The sequence below is a fragment of the Tachypleus tridentatus genome, chromosome 7, assembly GCF_004210375.1.
Source record: "Tachypleus tridentatus isolate NWPU-2018 chromosome 7, ASM421037v1, whole genome shotgun sequence".
Taxonomy (NCBI): domain Eukaryota; kingdom Metazoa; phylum Arthropoda; class Merostomata; order Xiphosura; family Limulidae; genus Tachypleus; species Tachypleus tridentatus.
Window position 1 is genome coordinate 170,707,592 of NC_134831.1, and position 15,552 is coordinate 170,723,143.

At 33.2% G+C, this 15,552-nt stretch overlaps 1 protein-coding gene across 4 annotated transcripts in view; it reads right to left on the reverse strand.

Moving 5' to 3' along the window:
* Nucleotides 1–15,552, reverse strand: part of LOC143257208 (uncharacterized) — an 86,826-nt gene that overhangs the window by 37,397 nt on the left and 33,877 nt on the right. For all 4 annotated transcript variants that reach the window (XM_076515592.1, XM_076515593.1, XM_076515591.1 and 1 more), the window contains 7 exons: nt 15,200–15,404; nt 14,332–14,443; nt 11,304–11,458; nt 10,642–10,764; nt 5,312–5,517; nt 3,946–4,096; nt 488–622 (listed from right to left, as the gene is read on the reverse strand). In XM_076515592.1, coding sequence (XP_076371707.1) covers nt 488–622; nt 3,946–4,096; nt 5,312–5,517; nt 10,642–10,764; nt 11,304–11,458; nt 14,332–14,443; nt 15,200–15,404 — 1,087 coding nt within the window. The remainder of the gene's footprint in view (nt 1–487; nt 623–3,945; nt 4,097–5,311; nt 5,518–10,641; nt 10,765–11,303; nt 11,459–14,331; nt 14,444–15,199; nt 15,405–15,552) is intronic.

The window sequence follows — 15,552 nt, forward strand, 5'->3', positions numbered from 1 at the left end:
TTATAACATTATTTGTTACCTTCTAAACAAATATACGAGCGTTGTATCACATTGTCATTGGTCACTTTCTAAATTACATGCTAAGTCCAATATATTTTTATTGCTATTACTATTGTTATAAACAATTATACATTTTAGCCAAATCTACTAGTTTGTTTAGGGCATGAGCTACAGTGTCTTTGTATAGAGATATGTGTGTGTGCATAAAACTATATGCTGTAATATTCTTCATTTAAAAAGATACAACCCATGCTTGAGCCCATTCCCAGTTGTGATCCCAATGACAACCTACACATCTTGTTCCTTTCTCAAGTGGGATTTCAATAGATACAACCCACATCTGAGCCCTTTTCCAATCGTGACCCCAACAGAAACAACCCACATGCACCTTGAATCTAGAAAGTAAAAACAACACGAAACCCAGGAGTTTCTAAGGCTTAAAATATAAAGAGTTTATCAAAGTACGTTCTTTCAGAGCTCCACCTACCTTCCATCCTTTGTAGTTTGTCGCTTTGATTACTTCGATGTCTTTAAGAGATAGGATTGGTTGCTCTAAGTACAAACGTCTACATTGTTCAGGACTTGGTTCGAGAATATTAGCTTCAGGACCTACTGGGCATGCCTTTGAAAAATATTATCCAGACATTATTATTGTTTCCACACAAATATAGAATCATCTGTTCATTAAAGTTATATCAAACAGCAGTGACAGTTATAACAAATTATGGATGAAATTTTGACTTTCTTAAGTACTCAGTGAAGTGATTAAGTGTTTCCATCAGTTAATGATTTATTTAAATGTGTATATAAAACAACAACCAGATGAGAAAACAGTTTGAAAGTAGGCTTTCAAACTAAGTACGTTCATAGATTCATGAGGCGCAAAAAAATTTACTTTAATGATGTAAAACACATCCACGGAAGAGACAAATAACAATTACATTGGACGTTTCGTATTACACCCATTTCACCTTAGGTAAATTATCGCAATAAATATAGTACTCTAATTACAATTAATTACTTGAAAGTTATATAAAACCTTACGTATTACGGTAAAGAACTATGAGAAGAGGGATAGTGTAGAACTTGGAAATAATATAGGCCAACATCAGATGAATTAGTAAAAATATCAGTGTAGCTGGTGAGAAAGAATGAATTAAAACAGGCAGAACTGAACAGAAGTTATCATTCGAGCCGGAAGAAGTTTTATTTATTAAGTAAACTTTCTTTAATGAGAATTTCGTCTGTTTCGTCGTATCTAAAACCTTACAAGTCATTTAAGAACATTTTGTTTAATAAATAGTTGTTTTTTTTATGCGAGTCTATGCGGTCCGTAGTCTCACATCAGTTTTACTTGTGAAACTAAAGACGAGCTTTATCTGGGGGGCCCGGCATGGCCTAGCGCGTAAGGCGTGCGACTCGTAATCCGAGGGTCGCGGGTTCGCGCCCCCGTCGCGCTAAACATGCTCGCCCTCCCAGCCGTGGGGGTGTATAATGTGACGGTCAATCCCACTATTCGTTGGTAAAAGAGTAGCCCAAGAGTTAGCGGTGGGTGGTGATGACTAGCTGCCTTCCCTCTAGTCTTACACTGTTAAATTAGGGACGGCTAGCACAGATAGCCCTCGAGTAGCTTTGTGCGAAATTCCAAAACAAACAAACAAAAGCTTTATCTGAGTTCCTTAGACGTCCGTGTAAACCAAGAACCAAACGATTCCGCTACGTCAACTTACCGCAAGAAAATCTCTAATTGCCAATACACCTGTTTCAGTGGCCTGCCTGTAACTACAAAAAGTAACCCGATAGCTTGTTTACTTACTTTAGGTTTTAACATTTGTCCTTGTTAGATCTCTCTCAAAAAAAAAATATACAATGAAATATAATACCACATCCTTCTCTTCAGCATAACCTAAAGTGTTTTTTTTTAAAACACCAGTTTTTTGTTAGCAATACTAAAACGTGACTGCACCTAACTGCTTCATATACCTATGTCTTAAATATTTAGGTAAACAGAGAATAATTCTTAAAAATTAACTCACCAAACTGCTACTTAAATTACCAACTGGACAGATAAAACATTGTTTCCATGTGAAAGTTTCCATTCCAGTACCATTTCATTTATTGGTAATTTACTCATATAAGTGTGGTAGTTAAAGGGCTAAGTCTATTCTAACCAATTCTTATTTAATAGCTCCATGGAAACTATTACTAATTTGTTTATTTTGGGTACACGTTATTTCCACGATTCACTCACTTCCTTCCCCCTACCTATAATTCTCTACAGTAATAAAAGCTTTTTTGTTTAAACTTTCAAGCCGTTAATTGTAGTTACACTTTGTTTTTTGTTTATTACAGTAATTAGCTGAAGGTGAAGTGTGTATATTCTGAAACGTCCAATAAATGTATTGTTATCCATCACTTACGTTATGTTTTTCATCAACAATTAGATTATACGATTACTGTTGAGGTTTTCACACTCTATCTCGGAAGTCCCTTAATTTTTTCCCCCTCTCCCAGTCTGGAGACAAACTTCTGTGAAGGACGTCAAAATCCATCTTAGACCACACAACACGACAAACAGATCGTCTAGTGCACGTGGGCACGGTGATTTTCAGTTCGAGTTAACGAACATCAAGGACACAAATCTTTCTGTGCTACACTAGGGTACTTGTGTATGTACTGCTGCGAGCCTGCTTCGTTTTTTTCTAATGAAAACAACTACTGTTTTCGATATTTCATCGAAATCTTGTGAGCTTTGATTTGTGACCAATCAATATAAAGCATTGTTTATTGTTCTGTTGACAGAGTCAGAAGATATCCTCAGCTTCGTTGTAATGAAGTTTTGAGTTACAAACCTGTAACTTTCCTTTATGAACGTGGACGCTGCTCTGGGTTGACTTGAGGCGTGGTTTAAGAATCTGATGGAGATTATATGGTCTGCCTTACGAGTTTTTTGGCTTCCATCAAGAACGTTGCAGTTCCTTGCTTCGTAATTGTTAGTCTTTATACTCCATATCATTGAACAACCTCGCTCCACGTATATTACTCATCAGAAAGAGCTGTGACAGAGTTCCCTTCCAATATACTTACTCTTGGTAGCATTGCATCGTCGAATGGTCTTTATTAGCACTTTAAAATTGTTAAATAGAATATTACTGCTCTCTATTAGGCTAACGTAGTTACCAATGGAAAAAATGACAGTTTTCTGTAGGAATAATAAATAAACTAGTAAATATTTGGTTACATAACACAATGTAACACAAATTTTGTTCCTGCATAGTATGTGTTATTTCTTAATTGCTTATGTTGTAAAAGAAAAGAAAATGGCCATTTTTCCCTTTAAACTTTGCTTTTGTGACTTGGATAAAGAAATTTATAAATTAACCTATTTTCTATGTAAAAACGGGCAAATTTGCACATTTTCATTTGCATAAGGTCTGAATAGAACAACATATGAATCAAGATTTACATGTATTTATACTAAAGTAATATAAAAATGAACAAAAATGTTTAGAAATGAGTAGTTTTTCGAGATTTGCTACTGTAATGTAAATCACTTTTACGTATCAGACCCCAAATATAGTCTCCCATCATGTTTTTGTTATACGTTCCCAGGTCACAAAAGCAAAGTTTGAAGCAAAAAATAGGTCTTTTCCATTTACTTTAGGTATAAGTAATTGGGAAATAACACTTTCAGCCCAGGAACAAGAAAAAGTAAAATTTATGTTATATAGTGTAATCAAACAGATATACTGTTAATTTATAAATACACTGAGGCATTAGATGAGAAAAGAGGAAAGTTGGGCAAGTATTACTTAAATGTGGTTACATTTTTTTGTGAAACAAGTTAATAATTAGTTAGTTAATTTATAAGTTTACTGTCTCACTTCAACGTAATACGAAGATTGTTCAATGATCGTGAATACTGCTGTTGTTTAGATAACATACCAAAGACATGACAATCTTCTCCCTGAAAGGGTCGATAGGTGGGTTGGTGACCTGCGCGAAAAGCTGCTTGAAATAGTCGTAGATCAGGGGCTGATATAAAGACAAACAGGCTAGGGGGGCATCGTTTCCCATCGAACCAAGAGCCTCTTTCCTAATCAAAACAAAACAATTCAAAATATAATATTAAAGATTATATCCTCCTACAGTTGTCAGATGAGATGTGTTAAGCGTATACACAATTAGGGTAACCAAAAAGTGAAACACAACAACGAAATAAAAGTGTAGTTGAGAACTGGAAGACATTGTTAGAATTATCTGACCATACGTTGAAAAGAGGTTGCCAAAATTAAAAAGAACCGATAATCAAGTAGATAACGTTAATTAAAGATTAACTTTTCTACAAGAAATGTCAAAAAAACTTATGTAAACTCGTTAAGACATTGGCAGACCTTCTACAAACACATGGCGATAGAAAATTTTAATTAAAAAAATGTAGCCAACATGAAGAACCATTACGAACATAACAGATGTTAAGATACAATATATTTCACAAATATTTTAAATAGGAACAAATTATTATGTTAGTACACCTGTTTGAAGTTCAAAATGTTAGTCTATAAAACAAAATTATTTTTCTTGGGTAGATTAAAATGTTGACCAATGGTTAAAATGGCATGTGAGACAAGTAAAGATACTGACCAATAACAACACACACGCAAGACAGGTACAAAGTCCGATTGACCATTAAACCTAAATAAGTCACGTGAGATGGATTAAAATGTTGATCAATCCTTAAAGAGAACTAAACTGTTCTTCGTAAATAAGTACAGTTTCATTTAAAGTATTTTAACAATGTCTTGTCAAACAACATCCGAATCACTATTATCTACTAGTGAATACATGATCTATACAGTGCAAGGACAAGGCCTAAAAAGCGAGGAAAGACAGGTAGGGGTTAAACATTACATCGTATTAATTCTATCGTTTTCCAAGAAAAAAAAATTAAACGTAAAACAATATCAACTCTATCATTCCCTTTATGTTTAAAACTCCTTTTCTTGATTTAGTGGTATTATACAATGAATAAATTATAAGAAATTTGAAGAAAAAAAACGTTACTTGCTTTCAGAACAAAGTTCATCACTTCAAAAACAATGTGAGAAAAATAGGCTTCCAGTTCTGAGGGGCTTAACATGTGAGGACCAATATGAGCAAAATTTTTCTAAAGCACAAATGTGACGATTCGTTGTGTGTGTTTTTTTTTTTTTTAAAGACTTACACAATTTATTCAAAAACATTTACATGAAGTAAAATCACGACAGTACCACAATTTCGAATCAAATAGTCCGTTTTTTTCTCAACTCACTTGGTTTTAACCATGGGCAGGACAAGCATATTGACTGTTTCAATTGTGTAGCCAAAGAGAGATAGGCGCCGATCATTGATAATACTGAGCCATCTCTGATTGGTCGTTCCATTAGTCAGATCTTCAGTCGAAGGAGAGTTTAACAAATCAATACTTTTTCCGGTAATAATTTTCCGATGAGCTGTATACAATTCTTTCAAGGTAAACTGGAAATTTTACAATCAGAAGTAAGTACTTTTAACTGGTATCTGCCATAATAATTTAAAAATGAGTTCGCCTTATTATGGTTAAACACTTCATAATTAATAAACACTGTTACGTTATAATCATTATGCATATAATTATCGAAACTGAGGGAGTAATTCATATCTTAAATATGTGGTAATTACAAGTAACAATCTATTAATAAGTATTAACTAAGCAGCCAACAAGATGATTCATATCTCAACAATGTGTTAATATATATTAACTAAGTAGCTAACTAGGTGATTCATGTCTGAACAATATGTTAATAAGCAGTAACTAAATGGCTAACTAGGTGAACCATGTTTCGACAATGTGTTAATAAGTACTAACTAAGTAGCTAACTAGGTGATTCATGTTTGAACAATGTGTTAATAAGTATTAATTAAGCAGCTAACTAAAAATTCATGTTTAAACAATATCTTAATACGTATTAACTAATTGGATAACTAGGTGATTCATGTCTGAACAATGTATTAATAGGCATTAACTAAGCAGCTAAGTAGGTGATTCATGTCTGAACAATGTGTAAATAAATAGTAACTAAGTGATTCATGCCTGAAGAATGTGCTAACAAGTATTAACTGAGTAGCTAACGAGGTGATTCATGTCTAAACAATGTATTATTAAGTATTAACTGAGTAGCTAACTAGATGATTCATGTCTAAACAATGTGTTAATAAGTATTAACTAAGTAGCTAACTAGATGATTCATGTTTGAACAATGTGTTAATAGGTATTAACCAAGTAGCCAACCAGGTGATTCATGTCTAGACAAAGAGTTAATAACTAGTAACAAAGCGATTCGTGTCTGAACAATGCGTTAATAAGTATTAACTAAGTGGCTAACCAGGTGATTCATGTTTTAACAATGTTTTAATAGGTATGAACGACGTGGCAAACTAGGTAATTCATGTCTAAACAATGTGTTAATAAGTAGCAACTAAGTGATTCATGCTTGAACAGTGTGTTAATAAGTATTAACTGAGTAGCTAACTAGGTGAATCATGTCTAAACAATGTGATAATAAGTAGTAACTAAGTATTTCACTAGGTGATTTATGTCTGAACAATGTGCAACTAAGTATCTAACTAGTTAATTCACGTTTGAACAATGTGTTAATAAGCATTAACTCAGTAGCTAACAAAGAGGTTCATGACTCAACAATGTGTTAATAAGTATTTACTTAGTCGCTAACTCGGAGGTTCATGTGTGAACAATACGTTAATAAGTATTAACTGAGTAGCTAACTAGGTGAATCATGTCTAAACAATGTGATAATAAGTAGTAACTAAGTATTTCACTAGGTGATTTATGTCTGAACAATGTGCTACTAAGTATCTAACTAGTTAATTCACGTTTGAACAATGTGTTAATAAGCATTAACTCAGTAGCTAACAAAGAGGTTCATGACTCAACAATGTGTTAATAAGTATTTACTTAGTCGCTAACTCGGAGGTTCATGTGTGAACAATACGTTAATAAGTATTAACTAAGTAGCTAACTAGATGATTCATGTCTGAACAATGTGTTAATAAGCATTAACTAAGTAGCTAACAAAGAGGTTCATGTCTCAACAATGTGTTAATAAGTATTTACTTAGTCGCTAACTCGAAGGTTCATGTCTGAACAATACGTTAATAAGTATTAACTAAGTAGCTAACTAAATGATTCATGTCTAAACAATGTGTTAATAAGTAGTAACTAAGAAGCTAACTAGGTGATTCATGTCTGAACAATGCATTAATAAGTATTAACCAGGTAGCTTACTTGGTGATTCATGTTTGAACAACGTGTAAATAAGTATTAACTAAGTAGCTAAGTAGGAGGTTCATGTCTGAACAATGTGTTAATAAGTATTAAATAAGTAGCTAACTAGGTGATTCATGTCTAAAGAATGTGTTAATAAGTATTAACTAAGTGATTCACGTCTGAATAATGTATTAATAAGTATTTACTAAGAAGCTTACGAGGTTATTTATGTCTGAACAATGTGTTACTAAGCAGTAACTAAGTGATTTATGTTTGAACAATGTGTTAAAAATTATTAACTGAGCATCTAACTAGGTTATTCCAGTCTGAACAATGTGTTAATAAGTAGTAATTAATTCACGTCTGAATAATGTGATAATAAGTAGTAACTAAGTGGTTAACTAGGTGATTCATGTCTGAACAATGTGTTAATAATTTGTAACTAACTGGCTAAGTAAGTGATTAATGTCTGAACAATGTATTAATAGGTAGTAACTAAGTGATTCTTGTCTGAAAAATGTCTTAATGAATATCAACTAAGTAGCTATCTAGGTGATTCATGTCTGAACAAAGTATTAATAAGTATTAACTACGTAGCTAATAAGATAATTCATTTCTAAACAATGCGTTAATGAATATTAACTCAGTAGTTAATTAGGTGATTCAAGTCTAAACAATGTATTAATAAGCATTAACTAAATAACTAACTAGATGATTTATGTTTGAACATTGTGTTAATAAGTATTAACTAAGTAACCAACTAGATGATTAATGTTTAACCAATGTGTTAAAAGGTATGAACTACGTCGCTAACTAGGAGGTTCATGTCTGAACAATGTGTTAATAATATTAACTAAGTAACTAACTAGATTATACATGTTTGAACAATGTGTTAATAAGTAGTAACTAATTCACGTCTAAATAACATGATAATAAGTAGTAACTAAGGAGCTAACTAGGTGATTCATGTGTGAACAATGTGTTGATAAGTATTAACTAAGTAACTAACTAGGAGGTTCACGTTTGAACAATGTGTTAATACTTATTAACTATGTAGCTAACTAGGAGGTTCATGTCTGAACAATGTGTTAATAAGTATTAACTAAGTAACTAACCAGATGATTCATGTTTGAACAATGTGTTAATGAATATTAACTAAGTCGCTAACTAGGTTATTTATGTCTGAACAATATGTTTATTAGTATTAACTAAATAGCTAACGTGGTAATTTATTTCCAAACAATGTATTGATAAGCAATAACTAAGTGTGTCATGTCTGAATAATGTGTTAATAAGTATTATCTAAATAGCGAACTAGGTGAATCTTGTTTGAACAATGTGTTAATAAGTATTAACTGAGTAGCTAACTAGGTCATTCATGTCTAAACAATTTTTTAATAAGTAGTAACTCAGTGATTCATGTTTGAACAATATGTTAATAAGTAATAACTAAGTGGTTAACTAGGTGATTCATGTGTGCAGAATGTATTGATAAGTTGTAATTGAGTGGCTAACCAGGTCTTCATATCTGAGCATTGGGTTAATGAGTTGTAACTAAGTGATTGACTGGGTGTAACAGTTTTTTTCAACAAGCTTCTTCTCACAGCATGTAACCTACTACATGTACAGTCATGTGAAAATGTTAGGATACCCTATGAAAGCCTGTGTATTTTTATAACATTTCTGGATATATAGATATTTAATCTCAATTTTAACAATACTGAGAGATTATAGGAATATAACTAAACAATTAAAAGTGAAGAAAAGACTTTTCAAAATCTTCTCCAAATGTAACTCTACAAAAATGCATATTCTAACTGAGGAAAAAATTAGGACACCCCCACATTTATTCCCACTTAAAATAAATTAACTCACACACAGGTGTGTCACACCAGTGACACATGATTAGAAGATCGTTACTCAGGATATTGAATGAGGCTTGCCCTATTTAAACTCCAGACATTTAGTTTGGTGTGCTCCTGACTGTTGAAGTGAGAGTGAGCACCAATGGTGAAAGCAAAAGAGCTGTCTGAGGCCTTCAGAAAGAAAATTGTAGTAGCTTATGAGTCTGGGATTTAAAAAGATCCCAAAGGATTTTGAAATCAGCCATTCCACTGTCCGGAAAATAGTCAACAAGTGAAGGACTTTCAAAACAACTGCCAGCATGCCCAGGTCTGGTCTTCCAAGCAAGTTCACCCCGAGAGCAGACCGCAAAATGCTAAAAGAAGTCTCCAAACACTTTAGCATGTCATCACGGGACCTACAGCAGGCTCTGGCTACTGTTGATGTGAAAGTGCATGCCTCTACAATCAGAAAGAGACTGCACAAGTTTAACTTGCGTGAGAGGTGTGCAATGAGGAAACCTTTGCTCTCTAAGAGAAACATCAAGGCCAGATTGAAGTTTGCCAGAGATAATGTAGACAAAGACCAAAACTCCTGAAATAATGTTCTTTGGACAGATGAATCCAAAACTTAATTATTTGGACACCAGAACAGAGGGCATGTTTGGCGTAAACCTAATACAGCATTCCAGGAAAAAAAAACCTCATACCAACTGTGAAGCATGGAGATGGAAGTGTCATGGGTTGGGGATGTTTTGCTGCAGCAGGACCTGGACAGCTCACAATCATAGAATCAACCATGAATTCTGCTGTGTATCAGAGGGTGCTTGAGAATCATGTGAGACCATCTGTACGAAAATTAAAGCTGAAGCGGAACTGGACCCTGCAACACGACAATGACCTAAAACATACCAGTAAATCCACCAATAACTGGCTGAAAACTAAGAAATGGAGAGTCCTGGAATGGCCGAGTCAAAGCCAAGATCTTAATCCCATTGAGATGCTGTAGACTTGAAACGGGCTGTACATGCAAGAAACCCCTCAAACATCTCACAGCTGAAAGAATTCTGCATTAAGGAGTGGGGCAAACTTTCTTCAGACCGATGTCAGAGACTGGTAGATGCCTACAAGAAGCGCCTCACTGCAGTTATTTCAGTCAAAGGGAGTAACACTAGCTATTAGGGGGTAGGGTGTCCTAACTTTTTTCTCAGTTAGAATATGCATTTTTGTAGAATTACATGTACAGAAGATTTTAAAGTCTTTTCTTCAGTTTTAATTGTTTAGTTATATTCCTATAATCTCTCAGTATTGTTGAAATTGATATTAAATATCTATATATCCAAAAATGTTACAAAAATACACAGGCTTTCACAGGGTGTCCTAACTTTTTCACATGACTGTAGCTAAACGTGCCATTTATAGCAACTTTTTATGTAAAATCTTCTTTGGCTTTCGAGATAAATTAAAGACAATTTCGGGATTATTAGGATTTACCATTTCTTTTAACCATTCTCCCAGAGGACGCTGTCGGGCAATCTGTAGTTTGAGTTCTTCGTCACGAATGAATGACTTTTCTTGTGTATCAATAAGTAGCATTCTCCCAGGGCGTAGACGCCCCTGTAAGAAGGTTTAGTTAATTATATATTTAAAAAATATATTATCGTTTTTTAAAATGAAAAGTGCTAACTTTTTAAATCTAAATATTTTAAGATAGAAATTTTAATAGGGAATACAAGATAGCTGGTTAAGATATCAGCACTCAGAAAGCGCTTGAATTTGGGTCTCTTTCAAAAATCATTATCAAATAGCTGAATATTATTCAAAGAACCGAAAATATGAGCGTTTGTGTAGAATGTAAAGCATAAATAACTTAAAATGTAATTACTTTGAACCTTTGTATACGAGTGTAAGTCGAGCAAAGTGCTAGTTTCAGCGGATATGCTCAGCGCCATCTATGTTCAGGCAGGTAAATAGCACTGAATAAAAAAACCAATGTCTCACATTTGGGAGTACGAAAGAAGTTGGACATTTAACACTGTAAAACACATTATCTTATTTTCTAATTCAATATTAACAATAAAGTGGAAATAATTCTGTCTAATTCGTTACTTTGTGAACATGTATCTTGTGCGAGATCTTAAAAATATAAAATATACCTTCAGGATTATGTTGTCCAGTGGGATGTCCAATACGCCAACTTCACTGGCCATAATGATCTTGTTATCCTTGGTTTGATAGTATCTGGAAGGTCGAAGTCCGTTTCTGTCCAAAATGGCGCCGACGTAACGTCCGTCAGTAAATGTCAGAAGCGCTGGTGACAGAAGATTGTTAAATCGTTTACGAAATTAAAACGTTTCGTTCTAACTTTCTTTATTGTTAAAGAAATAACGTAGTTATTCGAATAACTACGGTAATGCAAAAGACTCGAAACAACTGTAAGACGAAGACGAGTTTAACTTAACACACGAGAAGAAACAGTTATAATTCTGAGTTAACATACGAAAAGTAAGAAATATAACTCTGATTGTTTGTTTTTGAATTTCGCACAAAGCTACTCGAGAGCTATATGTGCTAGCCGTCCCTACGTTAGCAGTATAAGACTAGAGGGAAGGCAGCTAGTCATCACCACCCACCGCCAACTCTTGGGCTACTCTTTTACCAACGAATAGTGGGATTGATCGTCACGTTATAACGCCCCCGCGGCTGAAAGGGCGAGCATGTATGGCGCGACCGAGATGCGAACCCGCGACCCTCAGATTATGAGTCGCACGCCTTAACACGCTTGGCCATGCCGGGCCAACTCTGATTGAATGTACAATAAGAAACATTATAACTCTTGCTTTAATTCAACACACAACAAGAAGCATTATAACTGGTTTATCATAACACAGCAAGAAACATTATCGCTCTGGCTTTAACTTAACACAACAATAAATACAACTATGGCTTTAACTTAACACAACAAGAAATACAACTATGGCTTTAACTTAACACACAACAAGAAGCATTATAACTATGGCTTTAACTTAACACAACAAGAAAATAACTATGGTTTTAACTTAATACACAACAGGAAACATTATAACTATTGCTTTAACTTAGCACACGATAAGAAACATTATAACTATGGCTTTAACTTAACACAACAAGAAACATAACTGTTGTTTTAACTTAACATATGACAAGAAACGTTATAACAGTGGCTTTAACTTAACACACAACAAGAAACATTGTAACCCTGGATTTAACTTAACCCAACAAAAAACATAACTATCACTTTAACTTATCACACAACAAACAAATTATAACTATGGCTTTAACTTAACAGAACAAGAAACATAACTATGGCTTTGACTTATCATATAACACTAAACATTATATCTCTGGCTTTAATTTAACACAACAAGAAACATAACTACAACTTTAACTTAACACACAACAAAAACATTATAATTATGGATTTAATTTAATGCACAACAATAAACATTATAACTCTGCCTTTAACTTAATACACAACAAGAAACATTATAACTCTACCTTTAACTTAATACACAACAAGAAACATCATAGCTCTGGCTTTAACTTAACACAACAAGAAACATAACTGTGGCTTTAACTTAACACAACAAGAAACATAACTATGGCTTTAACTTTACACAGCAAAAACATAACTATGGATTTAACTTAATACAGAACAAACAAATTATAACTATGGCTTTAACTTAACACAACAAGAAACATAACTATGGCTTTAACTTAACACACAACAAGAAACATTATAACTCTGGCTTTAACTTAACACAAGAAGAAACATAACTACAGCTTTAACTTAACACACAACAACAAAAATTAACTCTGGCTTTAACTTAACCCAACAAGAAACATAACTATGGCTTTAAAGTAACACACAACAAAAAACATTATAATTATGGATTTAAATGGCAATAAACATAACTATGGCTTTAACTTAACACACAACAAGAAACATTGTAACCCTGGATTTAACTTAACCCAACAAAAAACATAACTATCACTTTAACTTATCACACAACAAACAAATTATAACTATGGCTTTAACTTAACAGAACAAGAAACATAACTATGGCTTTGACTTATCATATAACACTAAACATTATATCTCTGGCTTTAATTTAACACAACAAGAAACATAACTACAACTTTAACTTAACACACAACAAAAACATTATAATTATGGATTTAATGTAATGCACAACAATAAACATTATAACTCTGCCTTTAACTTAATATACAACAAGAAACATTATAACTCTACCTTTAACTTAATACACAACAAGAAACATCATAGCTCTGGCTTTAACTTAACACAACAAGAAACATAACTGTGGCTTTAACTTAACACAACAAGAAACATAACTATGGCTTTAACTTTACACAGCAAAAACATAACTATGGATTTAACTTAATACAGAACAAACAAATTATAACTATGGCTTTAACTTAACACAACAAGAAACATAACTATGGCTTTGACTTATCATACAACAAGAAACATTATAACTCTGGCTTTAACTTAACACAAGAAGAAACATAATTACAGCTTTAACTTAACACACAACAACAAAAATTAACTCTGGCTTTAACTTAACCCAACAAGAAACATAACTATGGCTTTAACGTAACACACAACAAAAAACATTATAATTATGGATTTAAATGGCAATAAACATAACTATGGCTTTAACTTAACACACAACAAGAAACATAACTATGGCTTTAACTTAACACAACAATAAATATCATAATTCTGGCTTTAACTTAACACACAACATGAAACATCATAACTGGATTTAATTTAACACACAACAAAAAACATTGCAACTCTGCTTTAACTTAACACACAACAAGGAACAGTCACAACTCCAGCTGTATCTTAACAAACACATAACCAAATAGAAATGTTCTTCATGGATAAAAATTAAACACAAAATAAACTGCACAATTTGTGTCTATGGTTTGAATCTGTTCTTAGAAGAAACTTAGGTGTTTATAAAGAAAATAACGTTTAGTTATTTTTACAGCTGTTTCTAATTTTTAACTCTTTGGTTACACAAGATAATTAAAATTACTGCATAGGAATGATTAATTATATAGTTGGGACTTTCTTGTTTGGCTTAGTTTAGACTTCTGCTTGTCTGTATATACCTGGACCATCCCATGGTTCCATAGCACACCCGTTCCATTGATAAAAATGTTTTTTTTCCTCTGACATGAGTTGATCGTTCTGCCAAGCTTCAGGTACCATGGTCATAGCAGCCTAAGAACAGAAGGTATACAAGGTTGTTTCATTCATGTATCTATCATAATTTTGTGTGTTATCTATACATTATTTTAACTTTAATTATTTCACTGCTATTGATGAGGCAAGTTAATCTTTAGAAATCTCCTGTTTCATATAATTATTTGTATCTCACTTGTTGCCCCAACACACGATACTTGGTGCTAATAGTTACCTATAAGAATTATTCATGGATTTATTTCCAAAGTTTTCATACCACTGAACAACATTTGGGATTTTTCTAATTAATTAATTGTTTTAATTAATAAGGATGAAACAAAAGTTATCTCGTGTCCTATCCATGTTCCCATTGTGGTGCTGCAGAAGAGGACATGTACATGTAAATGGCAGTACTACAGAAAGAGATATATAAGGAACAAACCTAGCTGTTAAGCACAACTAGTGAAATTAGTGGTTAAACTTATGTGTAACACTTTCTGATTTTTCCACACAACATGTATGTATGGAGTATTTAAGCATACAAAATAAAGACATTGGTCACAAATCACAAGTTCGGTTACAACTATAAGTAACTGATATAAAGTTAGCTACCAACAAAGTATTTAAATGCAATTTACCAAATACAACTTTCCAGTCTTCCAATTGATTTATAATGTATTAATGTGACGTTTCAGCTAGTTAAAACTAATGTTTGATTGTGGTTATGTTCTTCTGGATATATTCTAGTCCAGTAAAATAACCAACAGTGTAAAATAAAACAGAGGTTAGACTAACCTCCGGAAGAGATCGTTGTCCAACCATAACGAGAAACTCCATAACATTATCAACACAACCAGAATCGGACAGGTCAGGCTCAACCACTGGATATAATTTATTCAGCTCTTCTCCATAGATAGCGCTGTGCATCACTCCTTCTCGAGCCCGCATTAAGTTTATGTTCCCTCTCAAAGTGTTGATTTCTCCGTTGTGTGCAAGCATTCTGAAACAGACATTAGTAAACAATGTAAGTATGTACTTCTAACAAAAGATAAAAATTTGTTTGGTAAAACAGCTAATCTAGTACAATGGATACTCTTCATAAGGGTTAGTACTTAAACAGGATACACTTAAACACAGTCAATAACTAA